The sequence below is a fragment of the Eptesicus fuscus genome, chromosome 6, assembly GCF_027574615.1.
Source record: "Eptesicus fuscus isolate TK198812 chromosome 6, DD_ASM_mEF_20220401, whole genome shotgun sequence".
In the NCBI taxonomy this organism is placed as follows: domain Eukaryota; kingdom Metazoa; phylum Chordata; class Mammalia; order Chiroptera; family Vespertilionidae; genus Eptesicus; species Eptesicus fuscus.
In genome coordinates this window covers 26,259,519-26,276,313 of record NC_072478.1, presented here as the reverse complement: position 1 = coordinate 26,276,313, position 16,795 = coordinate 26,259,519, and the positions used below count along the sequence as shown (strand labels likewise).

Genomic DNA, 16,795 nt, shown 5'->3' with positions numbered 1-16,795 from the left:
ACGTGATATACTGTACCGTCAATTCTGCTGTATTCTCTGGCCCAAACAAACTCACCTTGGTACAGTGAGAGAGGGGATTACACAAGAATGCGAAAACTAGAGGCAGAAATCATTGGGGGACATCTTGGAGGGTGACTATCACGGTCCACACAGGAGAGTTGGGACATGGAAAGACAGGGAGAAAGTGGAATGCTGGGTCTACAAGCCAAGGAACACCGAGGATGGCTGGCAGCCAGCAGAAGCTGGAAGAGGCAAAGGGTCTCCCTGGAGTCTTCAGAGGGAGTATAAGCATGCCAACACCTTGATTTCGGACGTCTACCCTCCAGAACTGTGAGAGAATAAATTTGTTTTTGTGTTTTTAAAAATTTCTTTATTGTTGAAAGTATTACAGATGTCCCCCTTTCCCCATCCCCCATTGACCCCCCCTCCATAAATTTCTGTTGTTTTTATTCATGATAGCCAAAAGGTGGGAAAAATCCAAGGGTCTACTGATGGATGAATGGAGCATCCAGACAATGGAATATTACTCAGCCTTCAAAAGGAGGTAAATTCTGACACATAGTGCAACATAGGTAAACTCTGAGGACATTATGCTCAGTGAAATAACCCGGACAAAAAGGACACATACTGTGTGATTCCTCTCACAGGAGGTCCCTAGATTCAGATTCAGAGACAGAAAGTAGATGGTGGGAGCCAGGGGCTGGGAGGAGGGGAGTGAGTGTGTAATGGGGACAGAGTGTCCATTTGGGAAGATAAGAAAGTTCTGGAGATGGATGGTGGGGATGGTTGCACAACAGTGTGAATGCATTTAATACCGCTGAACTGTACACTTAAACATGATTAAAATGGTGTGCTCGCTTTAGCAGCACAGGTACTAAAACTGGAATGGTACAGAGATTAGCATGGCCCCATGCACAAGGATGACACACAGACTCATGAAGCAGTCTATACTTTAAACAAATGATTGAAGTGGTAAATTTTATGCTATGTGTATTTTACCACAATACAAATATATCAATCTAAAATGTGTTGTTTTAAGCCCCATTTGTGGTAACTTGTTATGACAGCCCCGGGAAACGCATACACTTGTGTAATTAGGAACAATATGAAAACGATTAGAAGGGCTCCTGCATATGGACTTCTCCTTGCCCCACTTTACAGATGTGGAAGCTGAGGCTCAACAGAGTCATTTCTTGGTCTCCTCCAGCTGTGAGTGATGGAAGATGGTCCATGTCCTTTTCCTGTGGGTAGTTTGAGGGTGTCCCACCTCCACCCGCCCCTTTCGGTAAAAACCACAATGAAAAGAGCTTAGAAATGTATTCCTTTTGTTCTTTTGCTTTGAAATAACACATACAGGCAGGGATGTGGGGCATGGCATAGGTGGGGAGAGGTGGAAGTGCTGGGGAGGTCCTTTACCCACCACAAACAGTGGTTCCTCTTCTGTAGTCCTTTAATGGGGTTCTCCAAGGACTTGGGAGGAGTGGAGGAAGGGGTCCCCCAATTAAGAATCCAACCATAAAGTGCAGAATGTATATGGGGGTGTTGGGGCTTGGGTTAGTTGGGGGTTGGGGGGGAGGGAGGGAATGTCTGCTGTTCTCCATAGGAAAGTAGACCTGGAGTGAGTTCTGGGGGGTTGATTCGTTTTGCATGATCAGAAGGATGGTCTGTGTAGACAAACCCGCTCTTGGCTTCCACCTCTGAAGCCTGAGGAGAGGCTGGTTGTGCTAAGGCTGGGGGGAGGTCCCTTTAATGTGTCCCCCACCTCAGATTGCCTCACTGCCAGCCCCCAAGAAAGAGCAGCGGGACCCTCCAGAGCACCCCGGCTCTGGGAGTTATCGGCTCATAAGGTGGGGAGTGGAAGACGCTGCAGAGGGTTGTGGGGAGCATTGGAGGGAGCAGGGTCCCCATAGGGCCCAGAGGTATGGCCATGCTGGGGAAGTGGGGGGGATCCAGTGTCTGTGCAAGGCGTGAGAGGGGCATCTGGCCATATCAGGACATTGAACAAGTCCCATGGGTTTTCTGGAGCCAGCCGGCCAGGACGTGAAGTTCCTACAGGCTCCCAGGCCCGTGTTGTGGTGGGGAAGGTCTCTGGGCTCTCATGCGTGTCTGGGTTAGGGGACATATGGGGCCATTTTGCTGTGATTAGCCTACTGGGATCTAGATGTGGGATCTGAGCCAGTGTCTGGGAGGATTCAGGTCAGAATCCAGGGGCTAAGGAGGTGGGATCCAGTGCCTGGGAGTGTCAGGGTCTGTTTCCTGTGGGTGGAGTTTCAGTATCCAGGGCCTGCGTGAAGGGATTAGAGAACCAACAGCTGCAGTTGCCAGGACCCAGGTGCTCTGCCACTGGGCTCTCGTGATTGTGGTTTTAGGAGCCAGGAGCCGGTGTCTCAGGGCTTGTGGATCTGGAATCCCGTGGGCTAGGGGCTGAGGGTGTAGTGGTTTAAATGTAGGGATCTGGCAGTCAAAGCAGAGGGTTCTGGGACCCAGTAAGGTAAAGGGAGTCAGGAATCCACTGGCTGGAATGAGGGGATCTAGGATCCAGTAGTGGGGGCCCCAGGATCTGGGCATTACATGGCCAGGAGCTGGTGGCTGAGGTTTCTTAATATTCAGGATCCAGTGGCCAAGCTTGGGAATCCAGGGATTGGAGCGTGGAGGTCTGGAATCTGCCAGTGGGGCTGGGGATCTGTGATCTAGTGCTGTAGGAGGACACTGGATCTTTTGCCTGAGGGAGCTGGGGTCTGGGTGCTTAGATATAGGGATATGTGCTCCTGTGGTTAGGGTTTCAGGATTCATTAGATGAGTTGTGTGGGATCCAGTGGTTAAGACATGGAGGTCTAGGACCCATTGTGTGTGTGGCAGGGTGGGGGGTGCGGGGAGGGGAAGGGAGACAGGGAAACATGGGATCCAGTAGGTGGGATGTGGGATGCAGAACCCAGAGGATGAAGTATAGGGATCCTGTGGTTTGAGTGGGATCCATTGGCTGGGCCATTAGTCTCCAGTGGTTGAGGTGTAGGGGTCATCATGATTGAGGTGAGGAATCTTAGTGAGGGCGGCTCTGGGTCCCTCACCTGGACGTGACCCCCAGAGCCTGCTTCATGTTCTCGTAGACCACATAGGAGATGCTCACAGCTGGGATAACCTTCATGAAGTTGGGGGCGATGCCCCTGTAGAGGCCTGGTATGCCCTCCTGGGACAGGATGTGACGGAGCAGACCCATCATGGAGAGCTGGGGGGCGCCCTCGATGGAGGCTGGGAGGGGTAGCGGCCAGGTCAGGTCAAAGGTCCCCCTCTCCCTTCCCTCTCCCACCCCTCAGGGCTGGGCCAGGTGGCAGTTACAGCAGGATAAAGGAAGGTGAGACTAACAGCAGGACCTACCACTCAAGAGTCAGGACTTCTACTGGCCTTGGAATGGACTGTTCACCTTTTCACTTCAACCTGGAGGGCCCAAGTTTGGGGACTATTCAAAACAGAGCAGGTATGAGTGTGTGTAGTGGGAGAGGGCACAGTAGTGTCCTCTTCCTGGAGTGATTCGCACCCGCTTCTCCCAGCTAACTCTTACTCATCCTTGCAACCTCCATTCTAACGCCAGTTCTTCATGGAAGCCCTCCTGGGCACCCCAGTCTAAGTCAGGCTCCTTTCCCCCTTTATTCAACCCTAAATCCATACTCAATTGTGGAATGGCTTATTCGGCATCTTTCTTCCTCTCCAGCCTGTGAACTGCATCTGTCTTATGCCCTGATAATCCTCCAGTGAAAATCATGGAACACAAACGCTAAAATTTCCTGGGAAATTCTCAAAATAGAGTCAGGGGTAGTAGGGGAAATCAAGGAAAGAACCCGTGAAAGAAAAATACAGAGAAACTCAAAAGGATAACCAGCCTGGCCCTGCCCCTCCTTAACCCGTTCCTCACCTTTCCTCATTAACCCAGCCTTGCAAATTAGATCTCGAATTACCAGCCCAAATACGCCAAAGTCTACCAAGTGACCTCCCAACTAAGATTGCTAGGGCCCTTCCAGCACTCATTGCATCCGCTCTCCTAGTTCGGGCAAAGGGCTCCCATTCCAATGTGGGTACACTGAGGCCCAGAGAAAGGTTGGGAATTGGTTGGGCCATCCAAATCCAGGAGTATTCCAGCCTGGGATTCCACCTACCCAGGAGGAAGAGCTGGGACCCAAATTGTGAGACCTTTCCACCCATCCTCCCACCCAGGCCTCACCTTGGGCCTGCATACGGGTCCGGATCAGGGCCAGGGGGTAACTGGCTATCTGGCCACAAGTGCTGGAGACAGTGCCACAGGCCAGGAGCACGAGGATGCCCGGGTCAGCCGAGTCGTGGCTATATTGCTGGAGCCACCGGTTCTTCAGGGTCTGGGGTGAAGAGGGGAATAGGGTGGGTTGAAGGTGGGTGACACTTAGGGCCTTGGCTTCAGAGACCTCGCTATATCCCATGACAGCTAGTTCAGCACTTTGTACCCCTAAATGCAACACAATCATTTTATCTGCACCCTCTCACTCAGTCCCCACCTCTACCTTTTATGGTATATGGAATGGTGGCCCCTCTAGTCCCTGGATCCTGTGAATATGGAACCTTACGTGGCAAAAGGGACTTTGCAATGGGATTAAGTTAAGGACCTTGAGATGGGAGATGATCCCAGAGTATTCAGGTTGGTTCAATGTCATCACAAGGGTCCTTGTAAGAGTCAGAGAAGCCCTGGCCAGTGTGACTCAGTTGGTTGTTGTCCCGTGCACCGAAAGTTTGCCAGTTGATTCCCAGTCAGGGCACATGCCCAGGCTGTGGGCTTGATCCCCAGTAGGGGGCATGCAGGAGGCAGCCAATTGATGTTCTGCTCTCACATCTATGTTTCTCTCCCTCTCCTTAGACATTCCCAGACCTGCCCTTTTGTCCATTGCTACTTTTGATTACATAGCCAGCTTTATTATTTTCTGAGAGTGCATCAGGATCTAAAATTACTTGTTTGCTGGTTGACTGGCTTCCTAGTTTGTTGAAGTGATTTCCAGGAGGGCAAGGGCTGTGTTTTTCTCATTTGATAGAGCAGCCTGCCCAGTGCCTAGCAAATATGGCTGCTTAAGCAAATGCATGCATGCATGCATGAATGAATATATGAGTAAGTAATGGCCATGTCATATTTAACTCCATAGATGCTGGGTGCTGGGAGGACAGGTACGGATGGCAGATAGAGAGGATCTTAGATCAGGTCCAGCTCCATAATTTGCAGGGCCCAGTACAAAATGAAAATATGCAAGATTCCTGTTCAATAATTTTTAGGAATGTCAAGATGGCAACAGCAAAGCTTTGAACCAAGTGAGGAGCCCTTCTGAGTCGGGGTGCATGGTTGTGTACCCATGAAGTTGACCCTTCCCTGGATACAAAGACTTTGTGGGATGTCTGGGAACACCTGGGGCTGTGCTAACTAGGGAGAACCTGGTGATCCCACCAGGAAAAGGTAAAAGCAATGGATGAGGCTTGTGGAAGAGAAACAGCAAAACTCCCTATTCTTGCCTAGCCAGATGTGGCTCAGCAGTTGAGCGTTGATCCAGGAACCAAGAGGTTACTGGTTCAATTCCCGGTCAGGGCATATGCCCAGGTTGCAGGCTCCATTCCCAGTGCGGGTGTGTGCAGGAGGCAGCTGATTGATGATTCTCTCTCATCATTGATGTTTCTATCTCTCTCTCCCTCCCCCTTCCTCTCTGAAATCAATAAAAATATATTAAAAAAAAATAAACTCCGTTCTTGCCTTTCCTGATAAAGGTACTAAGATGCTGGTCACAGGGCGTGGATTTTATGGTGACACAGATGTTGAAATGGCAGGCTCTGAAAAAGACATTGGCCTGGAGATATAGGCTGGGTCTAAGACAAGCTTTGGAGCAAAACGGTCACCTTTGCAGCTCATCTTCGCCTGCTCTCATAATTCTATGAGCTGGAATGGGTCCCGACTATCATGTGTCCTGAGACCCCGGAAGGCCGAACTGCAGTGGTAAGTGAAAGAGTGAGGATATCTCATGCCTGAAAGGGTTCCCCAGGATCCCCAGGTCCATGGTGCTTCTCTACCCCAGGATTGTCTCCCCTGGTTCTGGAGGTCAACTGAGTCAGCCCCACAGGAATGGGTGGCTCGTGGGCAGATCCCAGAGGGAAGAAGAAAGGAGAGAGGGGCAGAATGCCACAGACCTCGTAGACGGCCAGGTCGATACCCGCATAGGGAATGATGCCCAGCACGTTGGGCAGGTAGCCATGGTAGAAGGCACGGGGCCCTTCTCGCTCCATGATCCGCCATGCACAGTCCAACAGCCCCTTGTACTGGCCCGTCCGGCGAAGGGTCAGCCGTGTCTTTAGTACCTGGGGAGAACCCGGTTATCCCTGGAAAGTTGCCTCTGGAATCACTACATCCAGGAATGAAGATACCTATAAATAGCTACTCCTGGAAGGAGAAACCCTGAGAATAAGTAAATTTAAAAAAACTGCTTTCTCTAGAATCTTCTGCTATCTCTAATCTCTATACTTAAAAATGGTTACAGCCGAAACCGGTTTGGCTCAGTGGATAGAGCGTCGGCCTGCGGACTCAAGGGTCCCAGGTTCGATTCTGGTCAAGGACATGTACCTTGGTTGCCGGCACATCCCCAGTAGGGGGTGTGCAGGAGGCAGCTGATTGATGTTTCTCTCTCATCGATGTTTCTAACTCTCTATCCCTCTCTCTTCCTCTCTGTAAAAAAATCAATAAAATATATTTTAAAAAAAATGGTTACATGTGGCAGCCACTGCTAACAGTCTTCCAATATCATGGTGCCTTCTCCCTTAATAAAAGAAACCGTAATTTTCAGGAAATTATGGTCCATAGCCTTTAGAAATAAAGACTACATTTCTCAGTTTCCCTAGGCGTAGGGCCATGTGATTCAGCCGTAGCCAATGAAACAGAAGCAGAAGGAGAAGAGGTATGTGTAACTTTCGAAAAGCATCCTTAAAGGCATGGAGATGTTCTTTTCTTTGTCTATTCTTCCTTCTTGGTTGGAATGCAGATGTGATGACTGGAGCAAGAAGTCATTGCTGTCCACAAGGTGGATGCTACATGTGGAGGTGGTGGAACAACAAGATAGTGGGAAGGAGCCTGGGTCTCTAACACTTTGAAGCCACATGCCAGCACTGAACCGCTCACCTTTAGACTTCACTTATGTGATTTGAGTTTTCCATCACTCAGAATCCTACCTGATGCACTACACAACCTAAAATCTAAAATGATTTCTCTGAAAACAGGTTTACCTAGAAATGATACCCTTGGGAACAAGCATTTTGGAAATCAACATCCTTAGAAGAGGTATATCCATAAATGGCTTCTCCCGCAAAGGCTGTCTAAACAGTTACAGCCAACACCACCATCCCCAGATGTCACATCTCACATTGCAGTTCCCAGAGAGACTAGACATGAAACAGCACTGCTGTAGTGAGCTACAGTCTGAGTCAGGGAGAGGCAAAGTTATAATCCCAACGTTTATCACACCAAGAAGAGAAATGATTATTGCAGGCCTCCCCACCCGGCAATGGGGCCTCAGTCAGGGTCCCCCCTTCTCACCTCCATGGGGTAAATGATGGTTTGGGCTGTGGCACCAGCCAAGGATCCAGCCACAAAGCGCTCCTGCACATGCAGTGTCTCCTGCTGTCCCCGAATGGCCCGCTTGAACTGAGGGTGGGAGACACAGCGGTGGGCAGGACCTCAGGGGGTGAGCTTTCCATGCACTTGGACCACCCCTTTACTGTCCTCCTGTCATGGGCATCATGCAGGGGAACAGGTGCGCACTCCTGGGGACCTGCAGACATCCCCTGCCCCCAAGCCAATCCTGTGAATCCTAACTCATGCCTCCCCACAATTGCCCCCACCTGCTCATAGGCCATGAACTTGATAGCTGACTCAGGTGCAATCTTGAGCACATTGATCCCGTTGCCACGCCATAGAGAGAGCACGCCCCCCTCTTGGATCATGTTCCGTAGGCCCCCAAGGATGTTCAGCTGGTTGGTCTTGGAGGAATGGACCTATGCAGGGAGACAAGGTGACTTTGCAATCCCTTCCAGGGGCCCAGGTCTCAGGAAGAGGGTGCATCTCTCCGGGGCCCCTTACCTGCATGAAGACCTTGAGGCGGTCCAGAGGGGCTGTGCCTGTCCGTGACACGGCGCCCGCCACTGCACCGGCCACCAGCTGCTTCCACCACATGCCGGTCAGCTTCTCCTGCTCTGAAAACTCATCAGGGATAGTCAGGCACTCGCCAATGTCCAGGACCTGAGGATGCAGGGGTGGAGAGATGTAACACAGCTCTAAACAGGGGTGTCTCCAAGAATCCTCAGACACCCAAACAGTCCACCAATAAATCTTGGAGAGCCCAGGTGAACCCTACCAGATCCCACCAAAACATCCAAGTCAGTCGTTCGTTTCCCATGTAAGATCCTAATATCCCTCCTTGGGGACTTTGACCAAATCCCATTGAAAGATTTGCCACATAAAGATCCCTCCAGAGCCAACCGGATCCCTCTGAAGGACCCCACTCAAGGTTTCCAGAAGATCCTTCCAGGGCCACACAAGATCCTACAGGGGCCCTCTCATATAAGGCGCCTAGCAGATCCCTCCCTAGCTCTCACCAAATCCCACAGCGATTTCTTCCACAGAGATAACCCCTCCTCTAGAGTCCTCCTATAAACTTCCCAACCAAGCCCCTCCATGAATCCCCTCGTGAATTTCTGGACCTCCCAAGAAGATCTCACCATATCCCACAAATGGATCCCTTCCAAATGCATTAAGTTCCTACCAGAAACATTGTTCAGGAATCCCCCCTTTCAACCCCCAGGAAATGGCAATCTAGAGCACCCCTCCCCAATTCCCGTGGATCTCATTGGAACCTCTGGATGCAGTGGCTTCTTGTCTTTTCAGCAGCAGAATCCTTAATTGAGGCATTTAAAAACCAGAAGGGGAGCAGCGTGGGTTGAGGGTAGGAGGCTAGGTGCCCTATTTGGTGAGCTCTTTCCTCCCTGCGCTCCCAATACCCACCGCCTGCTCCCAGAGGCCCCTCAGGAAGTCTCAAGGGCTCCAATCAGATTGCAGAGACCTCCCCAAATGGGTCCGCAGCCCCCCAGTTCTGAATGGAGGGAAAGAGGAGCAGAGTCTCCTTCCTTGGCTGCTCCCAGTGGCTCCTCCTTCTAGAGCATCCTGACCCAGCTCCTCCGTGCCCTGGGGAGACCTGAGCTAGGCCCCCAGGGGAGGAGGAAAGCCACCCCCACCTCACCGTGGAATGCTTCCAGAAGTAGAGCACGTCTTCCATATTCTCCAATGAATGCAACAGGAAGTGGTCACGCCATTCCTGCCAGTCGATAGTCATAGTGCCATCACGGTCCATGCTGGGGGGTGGGATAGAATCAGTGCCTGATGCTGGGGGGTGGGTTGGAATGAGGTTCTGGTTGGATTTGGCCAAGCTCGACTGCACTGAGAGCTGGCCATTTTACAGTGGGGGAAACTGAGGCTCAGAGAGGTGAAGCAACTGGCTCAAGATGGACTTGACTCCAAGGCTCAACTTCTCAGCTCCGACCACCCTGGTACTTGGTCTGGGGCCCAGAGGCTCGAGGTAATCAAGGGACCCCAGGAGCCAGAGTTACCTGGGATTCTGGACCCCAACTACTCACCTGTGTAGAATTTTCTGTGCCTGCTCCAGAGAGATAGAAATGCCCAGAGCTCGGAAACTCTGCTGGATCTCAGAGACATCAATGTGACCTGGGAACCAAGGAGGGGAAAGGTGTGTGTGGGGGGGGGAGGGGGGGGGAGGCCCTGGGACCGAGGAGCAGGGTAGTTTGAAATGGGAGTGGTTTAGCAAGACCAGGGGATCCAGAAACCTGGGTGAAGTTTGTGGCAGGGTTGGAGAATCCCTGCCCCACTGGGATCAGAGAAGTGGGACTGGGCAATGTTGGGGGATCCTCTGATCCACGAATAAATGAAGATGTGAATGTAGGGGTAATTACGGGGCTCCCTACACCATAGAGGATCAAGAGGTGATATTGGAGACCTAGAAGATACTATGGGGAGGAGGGTCTCTGTTCCATAGGGAATCCAGGAGCAATAGGCGGGATCTTTGTCCCTTTAAAAAATCTAAGAGTAAATAATAGGGGTCGCACTCCAGGAAGAGAAGGTTTGATGGGCTGGCTGGGCCCCAAACCACCTAGCTGGGGGTGAGGAGGGCTCCCAAAATAGCCTGTGAGTCATCAGGGAGAAGCGGGCCTTACCCCTCCTCCTGGCATCACCAGTTCTATGCCCATTGGCGTCTCCCGGGCTCCCACAGCCCCATCCCTGGGCCTTACCATCCTGATTCCGATCCAGACTGTGGAAAAGAAGCAGCAGGCGCTGTTCCCGCTCCTGCAGGTATTGGGTAAACTCTTCAAGGTCCAGCCCGCCATCTGGGTCAGCACCACCCTCTGGGGAGAGGCCCTGGCAGGGGGGAAGGGACAAAGGGATCTCTAAGAGTCTGCTCCCCATCTGGAGCGGGCATAGCCAGCATATGTCCCAGGAACCCAGGGCCCCTGGTGCCTAGAGGACAGGGACAGGGGCATTCACCCCTCCCTCCGTCAGCAAGCTGTCCAAGGCCACAGTAGGGCTCTGAGGTGGATAGCGGTTGTCCAGTTTTCCCGGACAGCAAACTGAGGTTCTCCAAGGTCAAGTAACTCATTCAAGGTTACGGAGTTGGGAAGTGGGAGGTAGCACTGGGCTCTGGTCTCTGAAAGCCTGTCCTCCCAGCAGTCTTACAAAAACCTGGCCCTAAGGCAGTTTCAGCAGCTCCCCTTAGAGACAGCTCTGGGCAATGTGGGGCAGAGACAGGTCCAAGCTGAGCGGCCATGGGGCCTGTGCTTTCTCGCCGCCGGAAAGTGGAAGGCTGGACTGGAGGTGTCAGGATGCTACAGAGCCACCCCAGTAGCATCTGGGGCTACAGGTGCGGGGGACACCTGCATTGGCCCAGGGGCAAGTTCATGCTTTGATAGGTGCATCCACAGGGGAGGTGGCCTCGGCCAGGACTGGGTCCCTGGCTGGGACAGCCTGGGGCACTGAGCCAGGTCTGGGAAAGGGCAGGAATGTAAACAAAGAGGCTGGGGCAACCGGTGGGGAGGGCAGTGGTGGCCCAGAGGAGGGGGAAGGGGAGAGCGTGTCTCCGGGGGTGGGAGCAGGGTATGTCTTGGGCTGGGCAGAGTTGACCCGAGAGTGTGTTCGGGGGCAGGAAAGCAGACCAGACTCTCTTCTCGGGAAGACATCCCCTGCCTCTGGGGGACGAGGGTGGGGACGAGGGTGGGGACCCCAGCCCCGTTGAGAGCGAACTTGTTAGGCCCGGACACGGGTGGGCAAGGGGAAGGGAACAGAGCCGCCCAGGTTGGGCACAGGTGCCGGAGTCCAGCCGCAGGCAGTTCCCGGCGGCTCCCGGCGCTCCATTCAGGGTCTCGGGTTACCCAGCGCCCGCGGGGCGCCAGCGCGGCTCGCCTGGCAGGGGTACCTGTTGGGCGCCGCGGTCCGGGTCGCCCCCGCCCAGCCGGGCCAGCCCCTGGCGCAACTCCTGCACGTCCACGCGGCCGTCCTTGTTACGGTCCAGCTCCTCGAAGAGGCGACCCCAGCGCTGCCGCCGCTCTGCTTCGCCCGGGCCCCCCCGCATGGCGCCCTCCGGGGGGGAGGGAGGCCCGGCAGCGGCGGCCTCAGCCGGGGCTTCGCGGCACCCCCTCCCCCCCGGGGCCCCACAGGGCCAGCTCCGCGGCCACCGCTACCGCAGCCTCCGCGCTGCCGGCCTGGCTCGGGCACGGGCTGGAGGCAGGGACTGCTGGCCGTCGCCGCCCGCGTCAGAACCTGCGTCGCCTGCCCGACCCTCTGGGGGAGGAGCTGGGGCGGAGCTGGGGGCGTGGGGAGGGTTGTCGGGGATGCTCGGGTATGGCACAGCCTAGGGAACATGGGGGTTCATTCTGGGGAGAGGGAAGAAGGGCTAGCTAGATCAGTGATCTCCGTTCTGTGTTCAGCGTCCCGCCTCTGCGGGCCTCAGTTTACCTTCTGCCCAAGGTGGCAAGGTAGGGAGATATCAGGGATTGGGCTTCGTCATCTCTTTCCACTGACCTCCCTCTCCTAACAGGTTCTCGTTTTCGCCAGACATGCTCAAAGAACCAGCCCAGCGCCGTCTGGCCCTCCGTCTGCTCGCCGCCCCCTTCGCATCCCCCCGCGGCCACAGACACCGGAGAGCCCGTCCCGGCATCCGCCCGCTCGCCTTCTCTCTCTCTGCCCCGCTCAGACCGGGAAACGGAAGACCAACGCGCGGCGCAGCTGCAAAGCCGATTTCCTATTCGCCAGAACCGCGGGAGCCTTGCCCGCCGGGCCCGCCTTGCCCACCCACCCCGGGCAGCCTCGGGCTCCGCCTCCCCGGGCTCGCCCCGCAGTCTTCCGGGGCCGCGGCCCCACCCAGACGCCGGGCCGAGTGCTCTCTCCTGACCAGCCTTGGGTGGGGGTGCGGGGAGAGAGGGCGTCTCAGTGTCCCAGGCGCGGCTGGGCACCTGCACCGGGTGGCGGAGCACAGCAGGCGGGGCCCCAGCTATTCGCGCCCACGCAGCTGCCGAATATCCCTCCCGCTGGTTTCGGGCGCAGTTTCTCTATTTATCATTAGGGGGAGGGGCGCCCAGGGCACTAGACAGCGAATAAGAATAACAGCTAACGCGGACACGGTGCGTGGCTCATGCCAGGCCTTTTACTCACCTCTCGGGTCGTCCTCGCCAAGCCCCAGGAGGTAGGTGGGACTGGCTTGCCCGCTTCCCGGATGAGGAAACCGGAGCCTATGGTGCTCTCCCCAGGCCACGTGCCCAGTAAGGGCACAGCAAGAATTTATCCGGACCTGGGATCCTTACCCAGCACTCTATACCCTAAAAGGGATTAACTTGCCCTTCACCACCCCTCTTCACCCTGGAGTCCCCAAGAGGAGGTCGTCTTATTAAGGTCGTTCTTGATCCAAAGATACAGCCATAAGGACTGGTTTCCACTCAGCTTCTGCCCAAACAGGTGCGTCTCAGACAAACAAGCCTCTTCCAGATGCTTTTATTTAAAGGTGGTCCTTGCAGGTGCCCTTCATCCTGGGGGTTACAGATGGTTTCCCACGGAGATACCCCAAACAGGTGTTTTCTCAGATACATCCCTGACAGGTGGGCCCCAGTGCACATAAACCTCTGTCCTGCTGCCCCCCCCCCCCCGCCCCTGCTTCAATGTGGCTGTGCCTCATACAGCAGTTCTTCTCAGGTCTTTCTCTCATTGGAGCACCATTCTATGCAGATGTTCCTCATACAAGACTATTTCCTTCACCTCACGGGTGTGCTTCTCAGCAGAAATCCGCCCAGGAGTGCTTTATACAGCGTCCCCACCCACACAGGCGTTTTCCTGTTAAGTATACACCCGTATGGGCCTGTTTCCGTATAACTGAGTCCCGTACAGGTGTACTTAAGTGCAGGTGTGTCTCATACCGGTATTGCCAATACATCTCCACACAGAAATTCCTTATCCAAGTGTTGTTCATTCCACAGGTGAGCCACGCAGCCGCGTCTTCAAACCGCACACCAGAATGCCGCAGCTGTTATAATACAGCTGTTCTATACAGCTGTTTTCCACACGGGTGTGCTTCTATTCAGCTATACTCCAAATGGATGTGATTCAAGGCAGATGTCTCCCACAGGTGTGTTTCTTACATGTCCTTGCCGATGTCGTTTCCACAGGTTTGCTCCCGTGCAGGTGTGTACCGCGCAGGTGTTTTTCCTTTAGGGACTCCCCATCTGGGTCGGCCCCAAACAGGAGTGCCTCATACCACCGTGTCTCCACGCCTCGTGTGTCTCCACACCTGTGCGGTCTTACAGACGTGCCCGCAATGCACGCGGGAGCTTCCTCTAGCTTCCGCTCCTCTTCTGCTTTTCCGCATTGTAGGACTGGGTTCCCGTTACAGGTGCGCACGAGGCGCGGCCCCACCTCCCGCCTGGCTCCGCCCCCTCATCGCTGCTCAGGTGCACAAGCCGGAAGTGCGCTCCCCTCCCAGGTGAGTGACTAAACTTTCCGGGTCACGTGAGCGGGAGGAGCCGGTGTAGTCCGGCCGAGCGACCGAGGAACGCACGGAGGGATTCGAGCGAGGGAATCAGACCGGGAACCTGAGTGAGATCAAGGACGCCGGGGCCAGGTAGGGAGGCAGGTCGCGCTGGTTGACCTGCCGCCTCCTTTCCCTACCCGCTTCTCTTTCCAGAGCCTAGGAATGCACTTCCCCGAGTTAATTTTTAATCTCTGACCTCTGGCGGCGGGGCGGGGCTGGACTCCGGGGTGCCCTGGCGCGGGTCGCCCCTCCCCTGGGCCTGCGCCTGGGTCAAGCCTCCTCCCCCACGCCCTGGCCTTTCTCCGTCTCCCGCCCGCAGGTGCCAAGTCGTAAGCACCTCTGGCCCGAGATGCGGTAGGAGCGGCGCGCAAGAAGCCCTGTCCCTGGTGCCACCAGCCTCTCTCCCCAGGCCCATGGCGAGCCCCAGCCTGGGGCTGCTCCTGGCGCTCGGCCTGCCGCTGCTGCCGGCCCGCTGGGGCCGGGTCTGGGGGCAAAGTAGGTACCTACCGGCAGGGGCGCTGGGGACCTGGGACACCGAGAGGTTAAGAACTGGGGGGCGGGCATGGAGTGCCTTGGGGGCAGCATTCTACAAGGTCAGGGCTGGGGATTTTGAATTCCTAAGTCCTTCCTTGGACGGTCGCAGTTGGTCTAGAATTCCTGAGTTCCTGACTGGGGTGGAATTATGAGCTGGAGGGAGAGGAGGCCTGCATATCTGAGTCTCTGTGGTTGAGGTGTTTTGGGTTGTCTGGGCGCCTGGCGGAGGCCTGCCTGCCTGGGGCTCTGAGTCCAGGATGACGACCAGGCTGGCCATATGGGTGGACCCAGCCATTCAGTTCTTCCAGTTTGAAGAGCCTGGGGTGGGGATGGGGGTGGGAGTGGAATTAAATAGATACTCCAGGGAAAAGCAGGATCTGTCCAGATCTTTCAGAGCCAAGAAAAGGCCAGGTAGGTGGGAGAGGGGAGAGGAGGGGACAGTTGGGCTTCGACACCATCCATTGTCATAGCCCCCAACTCAGCGCTAACTGCAAACTACTGTGGGCCGATTCCTCACTGTTGGGCTCCACTGGGCTGGGGGTGGCCAGAGTAGCAGTGCAGGGAGCTGGCTCCGATGTGCAGAGCACCCACAGTCAGAAGGGCAGAGTTCTAACGGGGGGTGAGGGCAGGGGAAATCCCCAAGGAAGGGGGCGGATGTGCCAGGATGGGAGTGATAGATGGAGCTTCATTTATTCTCTCTACCACTTCCCCACAGCATTGGAACCCACTGCACATGAGAATAACACCACTACCACCCCATACCCCAGCTTCAATGGGGCCCTGGTGAGTTGGGGGGTATATATGGCATGAAGGGAGCAGGGATTCTATTCAGGATGCTATCCACAAGTAGCAGGTGGAGGGGCCTAGATCCCCAGAGGTAGCAGGCCAGGATGGGGGTTGGCATTGGAGAACCCCAAGTGTGAGAGACCAGAATATCAACCTGACAATTAGGGAGAGCCAGGGGCCCAGACTGGGGAAGACCCAGAACCTCAGGAAGGGAGTAGATGGTGGCAAGTGTAGTGGGTCAGAAGCCCTATAGGCCTCTCAGGAGGAGCGGGGGTGGGGGGGGGTGAGGGGGGGCGGGGGAGAGAAAGCTAGGAACCCAGATGTGGCAGGTGCTTGGAAGGGGGACTCCAGACATGGCAGGTGTGGGGGACTGGGAGCCCCAAATGTGATCGGTGGGGATCAGGGTGGAGGAACCAGATCACCAAAAGGAGCAGGTGTGTGTGGGGGGATTAGGAACCCTGGATGCTTCTAAGGTGGGGGGGAGACAGGATCCCCAGATTCAGGGGAGTCACACCTGTCCCCTGTCTCGCAGTCTAAGGAGGCCACCACTGCCATCATCGTGGTCTTCTCCCTCTTGGCTGCCCTGCTTCTGGCCGTGGGGCTGGTGCTGCTGGTGCGGAAACTGCGGGAGAAGCGGCAGACGGAAGGCACCTACCGGCCCAGCAGTGAGGAGCAGGTGGGTGCCCGAGCGCCACCACCCCCCAACCTCAAGCTGCCTCCTGAGGAGCGGCTCATCTGAACACTGGGGTCCGCCACAACCACCACCACTACCCAGGACTGCCCAGCACCTGCTCCCACACGGCGTCCACCACCGAGACCCGAGCCCATGATGGCTCAGTTGGACTTTGGGGCCATGGGGCACCTGCCGGGCGGGCTCTGCGAAGCATGTCGCCTCTGCATGACTCTGCCTGCAATTGGGGGTGCCGGTGCTAGGGACCCGCCTTTCTGCTTGCTGCACCATCCCCACACAGGCCCGACAATGACCCTCTCCTTTCCTTTCAGTTCTCCCACGCAACCGAGGCCCGGGCTCCCCAGGACTCCAAGGAGAAAGTGCAAGGGTGCCTGCCCATCTAGGTCCCCTTCCTCTCTCCATCTCCCTCCCTTGCTGTGTGACCTTGGGGGAAGGTGGATCCCACTCTGAGCCTTCAAAACCTGGGCTTAAGAGTAGAAGGGAAAAAGGTGCTTCAAAACTCTGCCCCTGAGGGCAAGAGAGGGTGGGGATGCTCATATTTTATATATATATATATGTGTAAAATTGGTAGTGAGATATAATAAAACCTTTTTTTGAACTGGTGGAGGCAGAAATTAGCCTAGATGGAAGAGGTAAATGCAGGGCTCAAGGCAGTGGAGGA

The 16,795-nt window shown here is 55.3% G+C and overlaps 2 protein-coding genes and 1 non-coding gene across 3 annotated transcripts; 2 read left to right on the top strand and 1 right to left on the bottom strand.

Moving 5' to 3' along the window:
• Positions 1-850: 850 nt before the first annotated feature.
• On the top strand, positions 851-955 carry LOC114234867 (U6 spliceosomal RNA). Its single transcript, XR_003621049.1, has one exon. It is a non-coding gene; the product is annotated as a U6 spliceosomal RNA (small nuclear RNA).
• Positions 956-2,494: 1,539 nt separating this feature from the next.
• Positions 2,495-12,774, bottom strand: SLC25A23 (solute carrier family 25 member 23). The gene is made up of 11 exons (XM_008150558.3): positions 12,758-12,774; positions 11,523-11,979; positions 10,345-10,471; positions 9,676-9,763; positions 9,282-9,393; positions 8,126-8,284; positions 7,888-8,040; positions 7,583-7,690; positions 6,187-6,354; positions 4,217-4,367; positions 2,495-3,249 (listed from the first exon to the last, which is right to left on the bottom strand). Exons 2-11 carry the CDS (start codon positions 11,676-11,678, stop codon positions 3,065-3,067), a joined length of 1,407 nt encoding a protein of 468 aa, XP_008148780.1. The 5' UTR covers positions 11,679-11,979; positions 12,758-12,774; the 3' UTR covers positions 2,495-3,064.
• Positions 12,775-12,988: 214 nt separating this feature from the next.
• Positions 12,989-16,737, top strand: CRB3 (crumbs cell polarity complex component 3). Its single transcript, XM_054717464.1, has 7 exons — positions 12,989-13,057; positions 13,573-13,721; positions 13,986-14,213; positions 14,443-14,618; positions 15,373-15,440; positions 15,976-16,119; positions 16,446-16,737. Exons 4-7 carry the CDS (start codon positions 14,537-14,539, stop codon positions 16,515-16,517), a joined length of 366 nt encoding a protein of 121 aa, XP_054573439.1. The 5' UTR covers positions 12,989-13,057; positions 13,573-13,721; positions 13,986-14,213; positions 14,443-14,536; the 3' UTR covers positions 16,518-16,737.
• The last annotated feature ends 58 nt before the right edge of the window (positions 16,738-16,795 follow it).

What these genes read in the sequence shown, in the direction of transcription:
- SLC25A23 (XM_008150558.3), bottom strand. Translation starts at nt 11,678, where the DNA reads ATGCGGGGGGGCCCGGGCGAAGCAGAGCGGCGGCAGCGCTGGGGTCGC. An exon ending in GCCTCAAGGTCTTCATGCAG is followed by an intron (nt 8,041 to 8,125) that starts GTAAGGGGCCCC and finishes CTCCCTGCATAG; the next exon opens with GTCCATTCCTCCAAGACCAA. An exon ending in AGTTCATGGCCTATGAGCAG is followed by an intron (nt 7,691 to 7,887) that starts GTGGGGGCAATT and finishes TCCCACCCTCAG; the next exon opens with TTCAAGCGGGCCATTCGGGG.
- CRB3 (XM_054717464.1), top strand. Translation starts at nt 14,537, where the DNA reads ATGGCGAGCCCCAGCCTGGGGCTGCTCCTGGCGCTCGGCCTGCCGCTG. An exon ending in GGGCCGGGTCTGGGGGCAAA is followed by an intron (nt 14,619 to 15,372) that starts GTAGGTACCTAC and finishes ACTTCCCCACAG; the next exon opens with CATTGGAACCCACTGCACAT. An exon ending in CCAGCTTCAATGGGGCCCTG is followed by an intron (nt 15,441 to 15,975) that starts GTGAGTTGGGGG and finishes CCTGTCTCGCAG; the next exon opens with TCTAAGGAGGCCACCACTGC.